This window comes from Trichogramma pretiosum, unplaced genomic scaffold, assembly GCF_000599845.2.
Source record: "Trichogramma pretiosum strain Unisexual culture from Peru unplaced genomic scaffold, Tpre_2.0 scaffold48, whole genome shotgun sequence".
In the NCBI taxonomy this organism is placed as follows: domain Eukaryota; kingdom Metazoa; phylum Arthropoda; class Insecta; order Hymenoptera; family Trichogrammatidae; genus Trichogramma; species Trichogramma pretiosum.
In genome coordinates, this window is record NW_019641228.1 from 696115 (window position 1) to 713988 (window position 17874).

Below are 17874 nucleotides of genomic sequence, written 5' to 3' on the forward strand. Positions count from 1 at the left end.
TCATTAACGTTTAACTAATAATGGAAACATAAAATTTATATTATAAAACGTTTCAAATTATATGATAGAATAAAATAAGTGTAAAATTAGCTGAAACAAATTAATTTGTGATCATGAGGCTTTTTTAATTTTACGCTTATTATACATCGAAGTTTGTATGATGATTTACAGACAATAACATTCATTAAAAATTATTTTACATAAATCTTCATTTTTTATATTATGATTTTTCCAACTTTCATTTATCTAAATGGTAATTCTATTCATTATCTTTACTCAATTAAATATTTTCTATACAAATGTCAGTATTTACAAATATAATAAAATGTTTCTAATTATTACAATTCATACAATTTATACAGTGATTGACTTACACGATCTCGTGCTTTTGATAAAATTTCGACCTGTATCATTTACTTATAACTAGTTCATTTGGTTTATAAAAATCGGTTATTAAATGTGAAAAATCACTTAAATTATTTTCTGATAAATAGTTTGGAACATTATTTGGTTTAGTATACTGAATTTTAGGATATAAGACTAGGCTTTAATACAAGCTAGCGATTAAATAAAAACGTGATTTCTTAAGAGTAAACTTCAAGTGTTTTTGATAAAATCCACACTTTATCGAATTTCACTAATTATTAATTTAATAGTATTATAAAGCAGTATTTCAAAATTCTATCGGTCGAAAATTTTGATTTAGTTTACTGTACAAAACTGTAAAAACTACGTTATATACAATAACTAGGTATTTTTCTAAATAAATTTAGAAGGTCGAGGAGTTTCGATACATTGTGCAACAATTATGAAACGAGAGTCTAATTTTAGTGATTTCATCAATTTGCATGGACTAGTTTTTCCCAACCATTCAATAGTCTGAATTACTATTGAATTTAATTAACTGAAATATTACATTGTCTACACAAAAATAAGTATATGCTTGACGTGTGCACTAATTTTTTAAAGGTACAGAATGCTCTTTATCCAGTTGAGATTTCATCATTTAAATTATTGCCAATCTATTTTTACTCATTTTATTACATATTCACAAGCGCCTTTGACTTTATTTACAAACTACTCGACTTGGTTTGGATTTGTACTAGATACTTCGATTATCTTTGAATTCGTACTGTTCATCGCTTTGTTTCTCTTGTTGGATACTCTGAAACAGTGTATGAAAAATACTTATAGATATGAAGTAAACAGACATAATAGTTTATTAAAAATAATTTGGACTAAACATTTTGAAAGGTACTTACAGGTACAAAAATGCTTACATATCTGCGAGCTTAAATTCCAAACAGCATAAGACCAGTTGTCATCAAAATTGTTAGAAATGCATCTTTTACATGGTTCGCCGAATTGCCTGAGAAAAAAGTTCAAAAATGTAGAGTTTAGCGTTGCATAAATATAAAAAATTTAACTTAAATTTAAACTAAAAATGTCTACTAAAATTGCTATAAGCTTTCCCATAAAAATCACTAAATTAAGGTTTACATCTAAACAAGAAAAAATATAAATCATCCGAGTTTCATAAGCAGGTCAGAATCGATATATTTGCAAAAGAAAGAGAGAGAGAGAGAGAGAGAGAGAGAGAGAGAGAGGTTGAGTTCAAACATTGGGAGTGAGGAAGCAATTTCAGTTTTGCAGAAGAAGCAATAACGAAGTGCATTCCAATATTGGCTCGGAGAGCATATGTGCTAGAATAAAGAGTAAAGCAGTAGCTAAAAAAATTGCTACGAAATTTTCGTTTCAGAGCCAATATTATGCTGCTTGATAAAATTTAGAACTTCATATGTTATTGTGAAAATACTTGTTCATGGAACTCTTCATCTTTTTTATGATATTTCACGATTAATACAAGTTTTACTTTAGACATCTGTAACTCTTATTCGTACGCTATCTTTCAATCACGTATATTTTGGTACGTCTAAGCTAAAATAATCAATCAGCAATAGGTTGCATTATTCGATTTATTTGCAGTAAATTTTTATGTGATAGAAGCTGGCGCATTCTCTTTTACCAGAGCAAATCAAACGTCACATTCGAGCTTCTCTATCAAGTACTGGAAATGTTTCGCATCAAAAATGCATTACTCGACGGTGACTCGTGCTTCCTTATAATGGTCAGATGCAAGATGGACTGCTTCAATATTTTATTTTACGCTTGACTTTATACATCAAGCGGCGAAGCGTCTAGACTCGATCTTTTTATTTTTTTATGTCGTGTAAAAATTCCGAAATATGTTTAAAATTCCAAAAAATGAAATTATTCAGCAGTCAGTATGAAAGCTTAAAAGGTAATCGCACGTACATATCTTTGCTAATGGTATAGGTTGAGTCGAGGTGCAAGATTCGAAGCGCTCAAAACGCCAGGCTTGCATCGCACAGTGGCGCTGTAGCGATGGAGCGAGTGGCAGCTTACCATTTCACTTCCTTATTCCATGAATTTTCAAGGTTTCCGCTTCTTCGGAAGCGGGAATGCGCATTAGAATCGGCAACGGGCGTGTGTACGTGTACATATATATATATATGAGAGAAAAAGTGCAGCTCTATTCACGTGCGAAAAGCTCGCGCCGGAGTACAAAAACGTCTTGCGTGCCTGGCACTACTCCGCCCCTATCTCTCTCTCTCTCTTTCTCTCTCTACCACCCTCCTCCCTCCCCCATATACAAAAAAGTTGAGTGATTGAGAGACGGGAAAAAAGGCAAAAAATACGCTTGGGTGGGAAATACGACGAGCATAAAAAAGCGAGTAGTCCATGAAAGTGCAGTGATGGCAGGCTACACAGTGTATATGCCATCAGAGTGGTGAGATGCACTTAAGACGACATTTAAATTTTCAGTGGTCTAAGATGCAGATGGCAATGTCTTAGGTGTCATTTTTTATTTTTATCGCTAACATCAGCTCGTGTTTTCTACTATTACAAGTGCTGTTTACAACCACTGAAAAATATGTTGAGATACCAAGTACTCGTCAAGAGATCCTGCTAGTAAGAGGTAGAGAGCAAAAGAGAGAATGAGTACGAGTAATATATAGTGTGGGCGCAAGCATCTCTACATATACAGAGCAGATAAGAAATTCCTCATCATAGTTGTTGCGAGGACGATAGCTCGTATAGTCAACGACATTTTTTTCATCTATCTAGAAGCAAGAGGCGCTCCTACTTTTCGACTCTGAGAAAACTGCAATCTTACAAGAAGTTTCTTTGAATTTTCAGTCTAATAACGACGCATCAGCTTTGCACCAGGCGATGGGTTTTAACATTTTTCATGTTAATAAAGTGACGCAGCTCCTGAAGCCATGCATTTTCAAAGATTGCATTACTTTGTAGTAAAAAAAGAGATCCTCGAAGCTTTTATTTTTTTGTTCCACCCTCGCAAAAAGTCAGCTCAAATAAGAACAATGAAAATTGAAAATTTCAGAGCAACTATTACTAAAGGTTTACACTCCTACTCGCCGGCGTCCACATATATACACATTTACAGACATACGATTGAGACGAATGTCGTCGGTGTTTTCCAATTTTACTCTATACCCTCGTGTACTCGTCTACACATGCTGCGGAGGATCTCGATGTAAATGGATAAATCTCGTTTTCTTAAACCAACATTAATCCCGACGGTCCCACATTCATTCGCTACAAGCGCGCACACGTATTCGCAGGGCATCTGGAGAATGGCTTACGGTTCGCCCAGCTTTATGCCGTCGCATTTTTTATATTATTCTTTAGAAAGAAAAAAAGTAACAAACAGCTAAAGAAATCTTTTTTCTCCATACGTTTTTGTTTATTTACCAACCCTTGCTTCACATGCATGTGTATAATTTATTACTCATATGTTATTCATTCTTTGTTTGTGGGTCAATTTCTTAGCTTCTCCTCTTTTCAAGTATGTTAGACATTTTATTATCATGAAGTTTATTTAATTCGTTTCTATGCTCACAAACTCAATTTTGGTTTCCTGAATTATTTAAAGTTGACGTTAATTGTAAAGACGTTTGAGTGAAATGCAGCTTGAAAAAGGATACAATAGAGTCGATTTTCCATTTGCGTTCGGATAATATATGACAAATCAGTTAAAGAACGTGATAGCGCATTATAAGTAAGGGCCGTATAACAAATCTGCCTCGACATTTTTCAAAAAAAAACGTTCCAGTCTTTTCTACCTTTTTTTGTCGAGCATCTCTCTCACTCTCTTTTCTCGCGTGTCCTTGCGGAATCTTGAGAGAAACTCCTAAATTTATAACCGCCTTTCTCGCGAATATAATACTCCAAAGCGAAAGGCGCGGGTCGACGTCTTTTTCCTTTGCAGCTCTTTCGCTCGCTCGCGCGACCACAGTAGCAGCAGTGGCAGCACAATGTGTGCTCAATGGGAAAAGCAGTCCCAGTGGTATCTTGTTTAAATGTGTGATATGAAAACCAAATTTCCCAGTTCGGTTTATTTTCAAGAGTGTGTTTTTCTTCTCAAAATAGCGATACGCAGTCCATCTTATGTACAGCTTCTCTTCTCTCCCTCTCTCGCGCGTCTGTCTGCCTCTCTCTCTCTCTTCTCTCTATCTTCTTTTCTGCACCGTCCTTGTATTATTACTATCTTTCTCTCTCCCTGGTGTACTTTTTCCAAGTCATCCTTTCTCATAGAATGCACGAAGTATATATAAAAGCAATACTTGTATATGTGCGTCTGTGTAAGAACGTGTATGTATGTATGTGGAAAAAAGTAAAAGAGAGGCTCTCGTTGCTATCAACAACGTGAGATAGAGCTGGTATTGCGCGTGTTGTCCCTCAAGAGGGAAGTAAAGAACGCCATGTACCGCGAGCTATACCCGGCTTCGGGTCCCTTTCCATATACTCCTATGGTACACCTCCTCCCTTCGCGCCCACCGCCAGTCGTATACTCTATTATCGCTATCTTCTAACTTCTGCTTTATTTTTCCCAGACACATACCGAAGCGATGGATATCGTCTATATAGCAGCAGAACCCGAATAATGTTTAGTCTTCCAGCCACTTGCTGCATATACTACTACAACTACTACTGGCACACGATGTTGTCGCGTTGTCGCGCGCGTTACCTTCGCAACTAGTTACACGCGCCTGCGAAACACGACTTTTGACTGTTTGCACAGTGAATCTTATTCGATCGACAAAGTTTATTTAGCGCTTGCACGCGAGAATCGTGTGGCTTAATTTCATTAAAGTCAACGATGCTCTCGGAACATCACTTTCATTTTATTATAAATTAAATCTGCTATGTCATTATTTAGGGGGTTGAATAAAAAAGTTTTAACTTTTTGTATTCTTTACGACAATATTAAGCATAAAAGTATTATATTGTAAAAGTAGTCTTTCCATATCGTCTCATATGTACTTGTGAAAGTTCGAGCAAATCCCAAGTATCAATTGAAATTGATCATTTTGCAAGTTCATATTTAAAGACAAAGAAAATTAACCTATCGAATGACTGAATCAGGCACCACAAGTTTTAATGAAATGTTTCCAATTCATTAACTATTTATCGTTTAAAAAAGCTCTGCACTCTTTGGTCGTTACTTTTACATGTTATAAAAGAGAACGGCGACCACGGCATGTCGCTGCTACAGTCAGAATCGACTGCTCCTCACTTGTTAACCTAAATTTCTGACTTGGGTTATTAACTGAGGACGAGCCATATTTGGATCAATTAGAGTTGTTTAGAAGAGGAATGAACAACGGTCGTTTATGGAATTGTGTAAAAAAACCCTTCACAACCGTTGTCTGTGATTTATTTGAAATAATGGGGTGATTCTGGTAAACAGGAATTGTTAGTGGATGTTGTTTGTATCACTATTTGTTGAGTTTTTCTGTCATCTAAAACATCGAATTTTATATACTTGTACACGTTTCAATTTCTGCTCCAGCACAGATTTAATCGACGCATTCTGCACATAAAAAGCTAAATTTTTAGAGCATACGATCATCTCCTTTTCCTCAAAAAGGACAACAACCACCTCGATAGAATCGGTTGCTTTCATTGGGATACGTTTTTTCGATTCAGTTTGATAATTGCGTGAATTCATTCTTATAAACAACTTTGAAAACTATGAGAATTGAAACTTGAACAAAGGACTATAATTAAAAAAAAAAAAAATATCAAACGGCTTTTCAAAAAAGACTGAAAAAAGAGCGAAGAAAAAATGTTCAAAACTTCGTCTAAGTAAATTGTTACGTATAATAAAACGGTCAAACACATCAGGGGTGGGCACGGTAAGAAAAACGTGATTACATTTTTCACCACTCTCCGAGATTTTCCGGCATTTTCTTGCTCTTTTCTATCCAGATGCGTAAAAGAGAAGGCAAAGAAAAAGTCGTAGTCGTACGAATAGGCTCTATAACAGGCCGGTCAATTTTGTGCCAAAGTTAAAAGCTCCTGCATATAATGTCGGTGTGGCGGTGGCTAGTCATTTTTTAAGACAGCTCAGTATTAAGCCGCGTGACTACGTCAGCCCCGCTGGTCTCCTCGCGTATATTTTACTGTATAATGCCGTCCACTTCTTCCTCTCATTCCCCTTTTACTCTCGTTTTTTTCTCTCGTATATTATATACATACGCACTGCTATACATATAGATTCGCTTACAAAACGAGCTAGTTGAAAAAAATACGAATAAAGATTGGGCCAAAGATAGAAAGTTTGAGTCGGATGTGCGGCTCATAACAGCTATTTTATCAATAACTATATTTCACATTCGGTTTAGAGAGGATTTAACGATATTTTTCGTGCGAAATATATTCTCCTCGATTCATTTTTAAAATTTGACACATTTTTATTTTCAAATATTTTTAAAGATTAAAATGATAAAAATTCAAATGGATTTTTGAAATAGTCGAGTCTGTGTATTGGCAGATAAGTAGTGCATGCATAAAATTAGCATTAAATTGCTCCGTCCATGGTGTTTTGCGATTTTTCTGGCTGCTGGGCGTCGCGGCCCTTTATGTCTACTTCGCATTTCGTTTCGCTCGAATTAGAAGCTACCGTTCGTTCAAATATATCTTTTTTATTTCTCAATAATTATAGCTTGCAATGCCGCAACGATAATCAAGCTCTTAAAAGCTGCACTTGCGAGTTAATATTAAATTCGCCGTCGCATTTTCAACGCGACGATTATCCATTTAATTACTCGCAGAAGCGCGTCAAAGTCGACACACACTAGCACGAAAAGGGGAAATTCACTGCGTGTGTCTTTTGTCGTTCAACTTCGTTTCCCTCTCTCTTTCTCGAGATGGCTTGGTTCGTTTCGCGAAATGTCTCAAAGATGCCTGAAGTGTTTGTGCGACTGCTCTCGCTACGTATGCATCGCGTATGTGTGCATGCGGAAATGACGCTCATTTATGCAACAGTTTACGCAGATGAACTTTTGCCACTTTCCACTGAGAGACGATGTGGCTAAGTGAAAATTTTCATATTCTAATTAAAACGATTCACCTTATACTATTTGACTTTCATATTTCGCCTTTTTATTACCGTTTAGGAAAAAGGAAATAAAAAAACGGAGTGCACAGAGTAACAACTACAACGATAATAATTATTACTGACGGTGCCTTTTTTTTTATAAAAAGTAGGAAAAAGAGGTATTTTCTATTCGTTCGCCCCGGCGCTCGACAAAAATATTTGCATATGCATAATTCACGATGGCGGCATTAGTGAAGAGCGTCAAAGCAACGAGTTTGCGCGCGCGTCTTTACGAAAAGAAAGAGTGTACGTGTAAAGCGAGAAAAAGAAAGCTTGAGAAGTCGGGCGCGTGTGCAGACGTCGAACGGTTAAAAAATCGCAGCATATATGAATAGGACCGAAGGGAGTGAGAGGGGGGTTGGAAGAGGAGGAGGAGGAGTGCTACAGTGGGTGAGGTTTGCGCTTGAAGGGCTTCAGCAGCAACGACTGTGCTGACAAAAGAATCGCGATGTTGGCAAAACGAGAAAGAGCTAGCGAGCGAGAGCAAGAGACGACGCTGCCATCTCTCTCGAACTCCTTCGCCTGCACTGTGTGTGTGTGTCTCGCATTATATATGCATTCATATAGCTGGCACGTATGTGCGCATATACACATATCCGCATATATTTACGCATATGATGCACAAACACATCCGCACGGGGGTTAGCTTTGTGCATTGTAAACACACTTCGCCACTCCTTTGATGCTTGTTAGTCAACGACTTATACGTATATCATCGCCGCATAGCTCGGTCTCTGTGCGCCGCATGGCACAGCGCACGCACACGCGCCTGCACCAGCGATATATATATATGTGTGCACTGTAAATACGCGTCCAAATGTTTGTTTTCTTTTTCATGCCATTCTTCATTATCATGATTTACTTATTACGTGACTGCCGACTGCGATAGATGGTAACGCTCGCATACGCACACGTCAGATGTGCGAGTGTAATTTTTCTTCTTTTTTTTTCAAAATAGAAAATGACGAATAGAAACGGCGTAAATAATTAATAGCAGGCAGCCGGGGGAGAAAAACGCACGAATAGAAGCAGTTCCGCGAACGTGCGGCATTACCACACGAACGTATCATCACGAGGCAAGCACGGGGACGGGAAAAGAGACTCTAAAGAAACATTGATTTTTCTATCTCGACGCAGTCGATTACATCGATATTGCAGCGCTGGCTAGAGAAAGCGAGAAGCCGAGCCGAGCTAAGCGCGCGCAGTCACAGTCGAGCCAAGAAAAGCACCTTGCGGTATTACATTTGCGGATAATGCTTTTTCTTATATACGTCAAGCTTTCTCCTGGTGGCGCATTGTCTGTATATACAGCTTGCGAGCGTCAACGGCTATGGCAGCGCCTCGCGCATCGTCTCTTCTTTTTTCTTTCTTAGCCTTCTGTATTCTGTATCTGGCTCGGCTGAGTATACATACGCCAGTGAGAAAACATTAACAGTTTGTTTTATTCATAAAATTCAGTCGACGTTGAATTCTCGTTTTGGTCAAAATCGTCGGTCGAAAGACGTTCCAAAGCAGAAGTATTTACCGCTTTAGACATAGAGAGGTACAAAACTTTAAAAGTAATTATTAAAATGGGTGGAGATAGAGTAAAACGGCAGTTTCATTGGCTAGTGTATAAACTGAACTTGAATGACTACCGCTTGCTGCTTAAATTGACTTCACTTCATTTCACAATTCTCGCGCCTTCTCCCTTTTCCAAGAAAAATTTATTGTAGGGCATTTTTGCAAATATTCTCTCGCTTTTTCTGTTTTGTTTCATTTCTCAACGGTATCTCCTCCGATGCTCTTTCTCTTTTCATATACATACATTTATCTTTCTACTCGTATCTTCCTTTCTCTCTCTTTTTCATACTTATCTTTTTCTCTCACCGCAACTTTTTTGAGCGTGAAGTAAAAAGATGGAGAAATGTAGAGAAAACTTTTACATATTATGCATGACTTGATGCATTCACGCGCGCATTGCCTCTTTGCGCCGAGAAAAACAAGAAGCGGATAAGGATGCTCGCCAACGTAGGTGTACCTATACGTCGTTTCGCATGAAGCGTCTGCGTCTAAAAAGCCTCGGCGTATTGCGAGCAAGTGTGCACGAGCTCAGTAGTAGCACATGTATACGCCAAGAGACTCGAGATCGAGCGCGATAGGGAGAAGTAAAAGCCAAAAACATAAGTGCATTCAAAGATGACAAAATATTATTTGATTATGATATGGCGATGAAAAAGAACTATTAATTATTGCAGTATGGCATATCATACGGTCTTTCGTCACTTTTGTGCATTGTTGTGTGACATTATCACAAGTGTGGTCTTTATTTTTATTATTGCTTGCCGCGTCTGTCAACTTTCTTAATGATGTTCGCTGTTTGTTGTGAACATGCATCCATCAAATCCCTCGAGTCTTTTATATCTCTTGATTTATGATTCTTCCAAAGTTCCATACTTTTTTCACACTTATTCGACAGGCAGACTGAGAGTCAATAATAACACGAAATCATCGCTGGCAATAAACGCTTACTTGGATTTGATTGAAGCCGCAGCTCGTCACGCACAACCGAGCGCATATACATTATTATGTACGACCTTCCAGTCTGACTCGACGCTACTACATAAAGTAGAGCGAGAGAGACGGAGAGAAATCAATCCATGTAGATTTCTGGAATTAGGTCATCGGGGTATAAAGTCAGAGCGTCACCGAGAGCAGTAATCCTACCATTCGTTTATTATTATCATCGAGAAGGAAAGTACTTTCATGTATAGCATAGGAGCCCGACGGTAAAGCTCATTTCCTGTCTTTTCGATCAGTGATTTAAGATGTGCAGCATCGCGCCGAGCTCCGGCACTCTATATATATATAGATAGTTTTAGCCGGTGCTCAGGCAACATGTCTTAAAGGCTTTTTGCATCAGCGAGCTATGCACGTTTAGCCTTTACGGCCCGCTTTCTTTCCCTCGTAGCTTGTGCGCGGCAAAGAGCCCATTTCTCGATCCCTTGGGTTTCGAATCTCTCTCACTCTCTCTCTCGCTTCGAATTGAACAAGCCATGCCAGAATGCTTTATCGCCAGAGACTCGTTTCCCTTCCTATACCTTATACATACATCTATAGAGTGCACATGAAGCGCAACGATTTAGATGCATGGTGTATACGCCAGTGCGGCAGGCACGGCTGACGTAAGCTCGACCATTACTACTCGGCAGTGTATACCACGTGCTCTAGCTGCTGCCAGCGCACAATGTGGCGCGTCCCGGCGTATTTAATGACCAGTGCTCGACGATTCTGCTCGAGCTTCTGCGCGCTACTATCTTTATTCGGAGCTTCGTGCAGAGGACGAGCTCATCCGTCTCGGTCAGGTGTTTGTGTGCGTGCGAGGCTTTGTCACGCGCGTCTCGGCAAACGACGCCGCCGCCGCCGCCGCCGCGTGCCTTAATGAAATGTTGCTGCCACGCACTGCATGCGACGGACGAGAGTTTCGAATTCGCCGTCGATGCGTAATACTCGTTGCGCTCGTTCGACTCTGGCTATACGAGCCGCCTCTGACTGCCAAAGCTTGCGGTTACTCTCTCCGACTTGGGCTCGCAGCTCACGCATTGAGTTATCTGATTGACTTTACTATGTGTTTCCGAGTAAAAATAGAGCTCATCTCTGGCTAAACGTAATGACACACGCGTACGCATTCACTAGCTTTACATAAAGGCCCCGATAGAAGCGGAAAGCGGCATTGATAACTGACGCGAGGCATCGATTTACCGTCAATGCCAGCGATCCGAATTCAGTTTGATAAGCTATCAATGCCAAAACGCGCGCTACTCTGTCCTTTAAATGAATCTGCGTATGCCCGACGATGTAGTTCCTCGTATGCCGAATGGATGCATGCGAATACCCATCTATCGCTATCTACTCATGGGTGCAGTGCAGATTTCTTATTCGTAAACGTACGTGTGACATTGCACATGCGCGACGCATTGCTTGCAAAAAAATCTCTATTCCTCGGATTCAAATTGATGGATTTCCGCCATCAACCAGCGATTTCAAAAGCATTATTGGCTAATTCTAATAGACAATAATATAGCGAGTCCTTTAGAGCATAAATTATTTTCATTACCGACGCAAGCTTCGAAAATACCATTAGAGTGTGGTTGGTTCGCAGCCACAATCTATAATGAGTGTTAGTCACAGCTGTAAGCGTTATTGCGTGGGCAAGCGGTGAATGAAAAAAAAATCAAACATATATACATCTAGTACTCGGGAAAGTGACAACTACTGCAGAGTCAGCATTTAAATATTATGTTAAATGATAGTGCGTGAATATACATCGAGGAGGTGGATAGAGAAAATATACAGCCATAAGAGTTTTTTAGCTCTTACCACCACCACTGCTAGCGTCGGCTTGCGAATTGTCTAATGCCTGGATTTCCATTTGCCGGAGTAATTTCGTCGTGTCACTCACGGTTACTATGGTGGCGGCGGTAGTGGGCCTTCCTGCGTAAACAAACGTACACCACATACACCGCGTGTCCATTAAGCAAACCGTATATATGGATGTATGAATAGTATAATATGTCCGACTTTCTATCAAATCGAGTGACCCAAAAATTTGTTTTCAGCTCACAAAATATAAATGTTGTTTGTCACGACCCAATTGATTCTGAGTATCGAAATTTTTCATGTCTAAAAATGTCTAAAAATTTTCAGTAAATTTAAATTAATTTTGGACATGACAAATAACAAATTAATTATGTCAGCAGAAAAAACGATTGTGGGGCATTAATTGTGACAGAAATTATATCATACATACGGGATGTATCGAATCAAAACTAAAAGCTAAGTATCGGCTGACTACATAATCTTGCAGAATATAAAAAATTTAATGTTCTTAATATTCAAGACCCATAGTCACATCCACGTAGACTTAAAAAAGCTCAATGTTGCATTTTAAAGTTTAAAATGCTATTTTAGTTCTATATTCTTAATTGTTTCAGCTAATTTGAAATTTTATTTTTTATTTTCCCCACTGACCAGGTAGGACTAGATTAATATTTAGAATAATTAAGGTCCACTTTGAGCTACTGAAGGATCCACGAGATTGTGAATATAGAGAGCCCCTTAAATTTACGTTTTCATCATAGTTGATTCGATACAACCAATACGTATGAATTAAGATTTCAATTTAAATATAATAAACTTTTTTAAACAAATCAATCTTTTAATTTAAAATTTGTGTTCCAAATCTTAATGTAGGTGCGTATTTTTGTGCCTTACCACGAGCGCGAATAAACATACCGTTAATAATTGGTAAACCGTATTCCAAAATATAATTTAACAATTCGTATACTCAATTAAAATAAGTTAAAAAAAATTGTTTAAGGCTGCAAAAGCTTTAAATTCCATGAATTCATATTGTTGCAGAGATTAAAGCGTGGAGCGCGCGAGGCACACCGCATATTAGACTCTTTATCTCTATATGTACATGTGTATTAATTATTTTAACATTAATATGCAATGTAACACGTGAGGTGAATGTTAAAATTCGTGAGAAACAAAATTATAAGAAACAAGAAACGTGCATGCGGTTACGCATGTTGATTATATCATATCCCGTAGCCAACGGATAGAATTTAAAAAGTTTAGTAATGAGCTTATCATTTCAATCCATAGATATAATTATTCTATTAACAAATTGACAGATAATTTAACTTACCTTGCGGATAATGAATTATTTTTCTCGTTGCTGTATAATTGACATTCGGTATTCTTAGAATGCAAGTGACAAACACTGAATCTGGAAGCTCATCGTCTTTTTCGAATGTCAAATACGAAACTATATTAAAGTACCCATCATTTGATTCAGTAATGATAGGCTTATTTGATTGTAATTCCGGATGACCCCTAAAATATTAAAATTTAAATCAAGTATTAATCTGTTTCAATGGAGTCATTTTTTCGAGAAATTTTCAATGCTCTCGAAAAAATTTTATAAAATTTGTTAAACTTACTCGACGAGAATGTCAAGAGTTGGTTTCGGATAAAGTCCAAGTGCTTGACACGTAACTTCTTTTCCATCGTCATCTTCACCATTGGTTTTTGTATGCCACAATTTAAATTCATCCTCTTGGCCCGTAGCTGTAATGAAAATGTCAGAGTTTGAGTTATTTTAATTAATTTTGACATGATGTGTTGTAGAATGTGAATTTTCTCTAACCAAGGTCGCTTTATGAAATTAGTAAAAGAGCGATATAAAACAATTAATCGGCAAAATTGGTTTCAACCAATTAATAATTTGGTCTTTATAATATTCAACTCAGCCTTTTATCTATTATGATAGTATTAAAATTAAATATTCTTTCGTCAAGACTTCAGATTTCGAGACATTCAATTACTTTTTTCGTCTGATGGCATCTTTTTCTCTGCTACATGTGCATCATTTATCCTACTTTCACGCAAATAAATTATAAAACTGTACCTGTGGTCCTTACTACTGCCATCATCGTTATTTGCTGTAGAGAAAGACGAAGAGAAAATTAAAGTTCATTGACCACGAAATTAAACACTATGGTTATTGCTCTGCATGAAATTTATCTAGCTTTTTTTAATTCTGTATGTTACTAACATTTGAAAAAATGTTGTAAAAAAAAACTTTTGATGAACTCGATCACTATTAGTACTTTAGCTCACACAACAAACTAAGAAACTTATGGATTGAAAATGATCGAGAAGTGATTGTTTCTTAATGAGTACAGTGCATTGTGTGTCTATATTTGAAAATATATTATCTTTTTTTGTTTAAACCGATATAAACATATATTTTTGTTCTATTTTACCTTCCTTTTGACGAAAAAAATAATTGATTTTCAAAGTAAGCTCGTACATGTAATTCCAACAAAAAGCAAATTCGAGAAAAATATGGCATCAAATGCTTTACGAACTATAACTGATAAATCACTCGTCGCTACTTTCACGTACTGCTTCTGCTAACACAGTACTCAGCAATGCTCGCAAGCTGAACCTTTAGCTCCACTGGCACAGAACTTTCACTCAGCGGTTGTAAACAGTGGATGCAGCTTCGCATTACCACCACCTCATGTACTTATATAGAATACATACGCGAGACTTTGAGGCTCCTATACAAGAATATTACGCTTTGAAAACTTTTGATTATGCAGCGTTTCTTGAGTTTCACCCGTCTCGACTTAAACATACCTTTTCAGTCCGCGTAATGATCAATCGAGTACAGATAATTTTTTTTTTCATTTTCGAAAACTAATTAATCACTGGAGTAATAAACGCGTGACAGCGTAGCCCCGTCAAGCGTAAAAAAGCTCGAGTGGGGAAACTCGCCGCAGTGTTCGCTCATGTTTACGTGCGAACGAATAATTATTATCGCGAGTTGATTTATCATCATTGGGCGCGCGCAACTCGTTCGCCATGCATAGTATCCCGCGCGGCCATAATGCAACTATACGCAAAGCAGACTAATAGATATTACCTGAAAAGCTCGTCGCCCGGGAATCTAAATATTGCGCACATTTGTGACCACATCATTATTTACGGAAATCGATAACGCGTGGCTGCTCTCGCGAGCCCGAACTCTATGCCTGGAAAACGTGCACATTCACATGCATCCACGTATATACTAATACATGCATCCCATAGTAGCTTCGTTTCTTCTCTTCCTCGTGCCCAATTAATTTTCAAACGATGAAGAAAAATTGGAGCTGTGGTGTGTGTGTGCTGCCACCATTCCTGTATGCATCGTGTATACATGTTGCATTCACACGTATTTGCACTCCTATGCCCACCCATGGCAGCTCACGTACACTCTCGCGCGCGCGCGCACATACACGATGCACACACAGTCACACGCGAACGCACACAATCACGTGGGTGCGGCCAAAGCGCGTCGTTATCGCGAGCTTCCAGCCTACTATAGCGAGGGCTGTACACGAACGCGTCAAAGCAGAGCATCAGAATCGAAAAAGACAAAAAAAGTTTTCGTGTTTTTTTTTTATCTTTCGATGTTCTTTTGATCTTTTTTTTCGCTTGCCTGCATCGATTCCCCCTTCTCGCGCGCTCTCGCTACCTCTCGCTCGCGTTAGTCATACTTTTCTCGGACTATTTAATCTTTTGCTAGCCGCTTCAACCTCGACAGCTCTTCTTATACGGATTATTCTTATGACCCTAGGGCTTGAGCTAACTTTTTCTTCTCCTTTAGTTTTTCCCCATACTTTCTCTCTTTATCTTCAGCTTCTTTAGCTTTTATCCGAGTCATTATTTTTCTTTAAACTTCTTTTTGTCAGCGTCAATTTTTACCCTTAATCACTCGACCAGTGTTCTCGCGCGCGCGCGTGAGAAGATCTTTTCCCTGCGTATTTCTGCGTCGAAATCGTTAATACTGCTGTCTCATTTATAGGTACATAGAGTTGAGACAATCAAGGTTGTTAAACTCAAGAACTAACTCGAAAATAGTGATCTGGGAATTGTCTCCTACCTTTTGCCATTGGTTCAATCAATAAGTGAGGAATATAGTACCATTTTTCTGATAACACTTAACTACAAGCGAAATGTTTATTTAGTAAAATAAATTGTTTTACAAAATTACTTTGTATAACCTACAAATCTGAAGTTTCAGAAAATACTGATAAATTGTTATTTTAAGATGTTCCAAGCTTGGTCGAGATTGTTTCGCGTATAAATATTCAAAATCGGTGCGTTTTGCGGCTTCATTAACAATCAAAGTACGTTTAGCGTTGTGAAAATATCAGTCACGCACGCTGCGACATGTCGCAGTAAACTCACGTGTATATGCTTGTACGTACTCATCCGGTCACCCCTACGTTAGTGCAATAACGCAGAGCATTGTACAGTCACAAGCTCACTACAGTCACAATTAATAATTGACCCGAGGCTTTCTTCCACGAAGTGCTTACACGTGCGCTGTCTGTGCACAACGCAACATAGACGCGAGCTTAATCTCGCTGTAATTCTCATCGCCATCATCGTTGACGTTTTATTTTTTAACATTTAGCGCAGGCTGGAGTTGTTTGTAGCAAAAGATAACGAAAAAAAAAAAAAAAAATTATATGTACGTAAATGTATACTCACAGTAAACGATCATGGAGGCAGTTTGAGTAACTTCGTGCTGCCAGGTCGATATCTGACAGGTATAATTGCCCGTCAGCTCGATGCTCGGCCTAACGAACTTCATGGCTCGGTACATGGTGTTGTTGTCCGAGCTAGCTTTGTAATCCAGGTCGATGTACTTCATGATGAGATCGCTGGCCTGTGGCAGTATGCCGTAAATCCATTGGTAGACGAGCTCGTAATTGTTCAAATACCATTTGACCACGAGGCCTTTCGGCGACGTGCCCGCCAAATCGTAGTCGCAATCCAGTATTACGTACTCGTCACCGCTCTCCACTGTCGCTGGTATGTTTACCTTCTTTATCACAATTTGCAGCGAGCCTGTAACACAAACGTTCATTCGTTTAGTTCGTTTGAGTTCGCCGGTACAGAAACGTCAGAGAAGAGGGGCTTTACGCAATTTACCCCTCCACGTTATTCTTGCGCAATTTTTGGGGTTAAATTGCACCGTATTAGCCGAAAAACAAAGCTGCTCTCGCAGTCGGGTGAATGTGACTAGCCGCGTGATTGGTAAACTAGTCCATATCGTTTGAAGACTCCTCGAGCAGTGCGCGAGCTTTCGAGACGAGAGAGAATTTAATAAAACTTAACAGCTTTCGAGTGTAGTTGCGCGCTAGCGGCACACTGCGCTTTCAAGCTCCTTCCCCCATGCCTTGCATTAAACACTTAGCTCTCTTTCTCAGTAGCTTCTATTTGCCAACCATTTGGCCTCAGCTCACCTTGTATTCTCTTTCACTCGCTCACTTTCTTTTGCCGACGTTCTTCAACATCCCTTGCAACGCGAGTAATAACATTTTCGAATATTTATCGTGCCAAGCTTAGTGTAGCACGCGGCTACTACGAAAGTTGCTTGCGGAAAACAGATTTTCTCTCGCTTTGCTTCCGTCTTAGCCAAACTCTTTGGAGCTCGCCGAAGCTATATTACAATAGGAAAAAAATACCGGGCATCGGTAGAAATTTATGAAGCCAGCTCGAAACGGTAATTTAATATTCGCGGCGCGTACAGGCGTGCAAAAATGAAACGACGCCCCTCCCCCCCCGTCAATGCATATTCCGCGATGCATTCATGAATCATTGAATGAATTTTCGGATAAACGAGCACGCCTATGGAACGTGAGCATTGTCATGTTATAACGCAATAATTGATAGCTGATAATTTAATTTGCTTGCTCATACCTACGCCATTATTATTTATAATCATGGGCAAATCGAGCAAGCGCTGTTTCGGATTATTTCGGGTCAGACGAACTGTG

The 17874-nt window shown here is 38.7% G+C and overlaps 1 protein-coding gene across 1 annotated transcript; it reads right to left on the reverse strand.

Annotated features, from left to right (window-relative positions):
• Positions 1-123: 123 nt before the first annotated feature.
• On the reverse strand, positions 124-17569 carry LOC106648122. The gene is made up of 7 exons (XM_023458324.1): positions 17563-17569; positions 16583-16942; positions 13477-13603; positions 13182-13369; positions 11849-11962; positions 1263-1369; positions 124-1165 (listed from the first exon to the last, which is right to left on the reverse strand). The coding sequence occupies exons 1-6, from the start codon at positions 17567-17569 to the stop codon at positions 1293-1295; spliced, it is 873 nt and encodes a 290-aa protein (XP_023314092.1). The 3' UTR covers positions 124-1165; positions 1263-1292.
• Positions 17570-17874: the final 305 nt, after the last annotated feature.

Excerpts from the sequence above, each read along its gene's own strand:
- LOC106648122 (XM_023458324.1), bottom strand. Across the intron at positions 13,370-13,476 it reads ACTCTTGACATTCTCGTCGA|GGGTCATCCGGAATTACAAT; the intron begins GTAAGTTTAACA and ends TTAATATTTTAG. Across the intron at positions 1,370-11,848 it reads CGACGCTAGCAGTGGTGGTG|GCAATTCGGCGAACCATGTA; the intron begins GTAAGAGCTAAA and ends CTTTTTTCTCAG.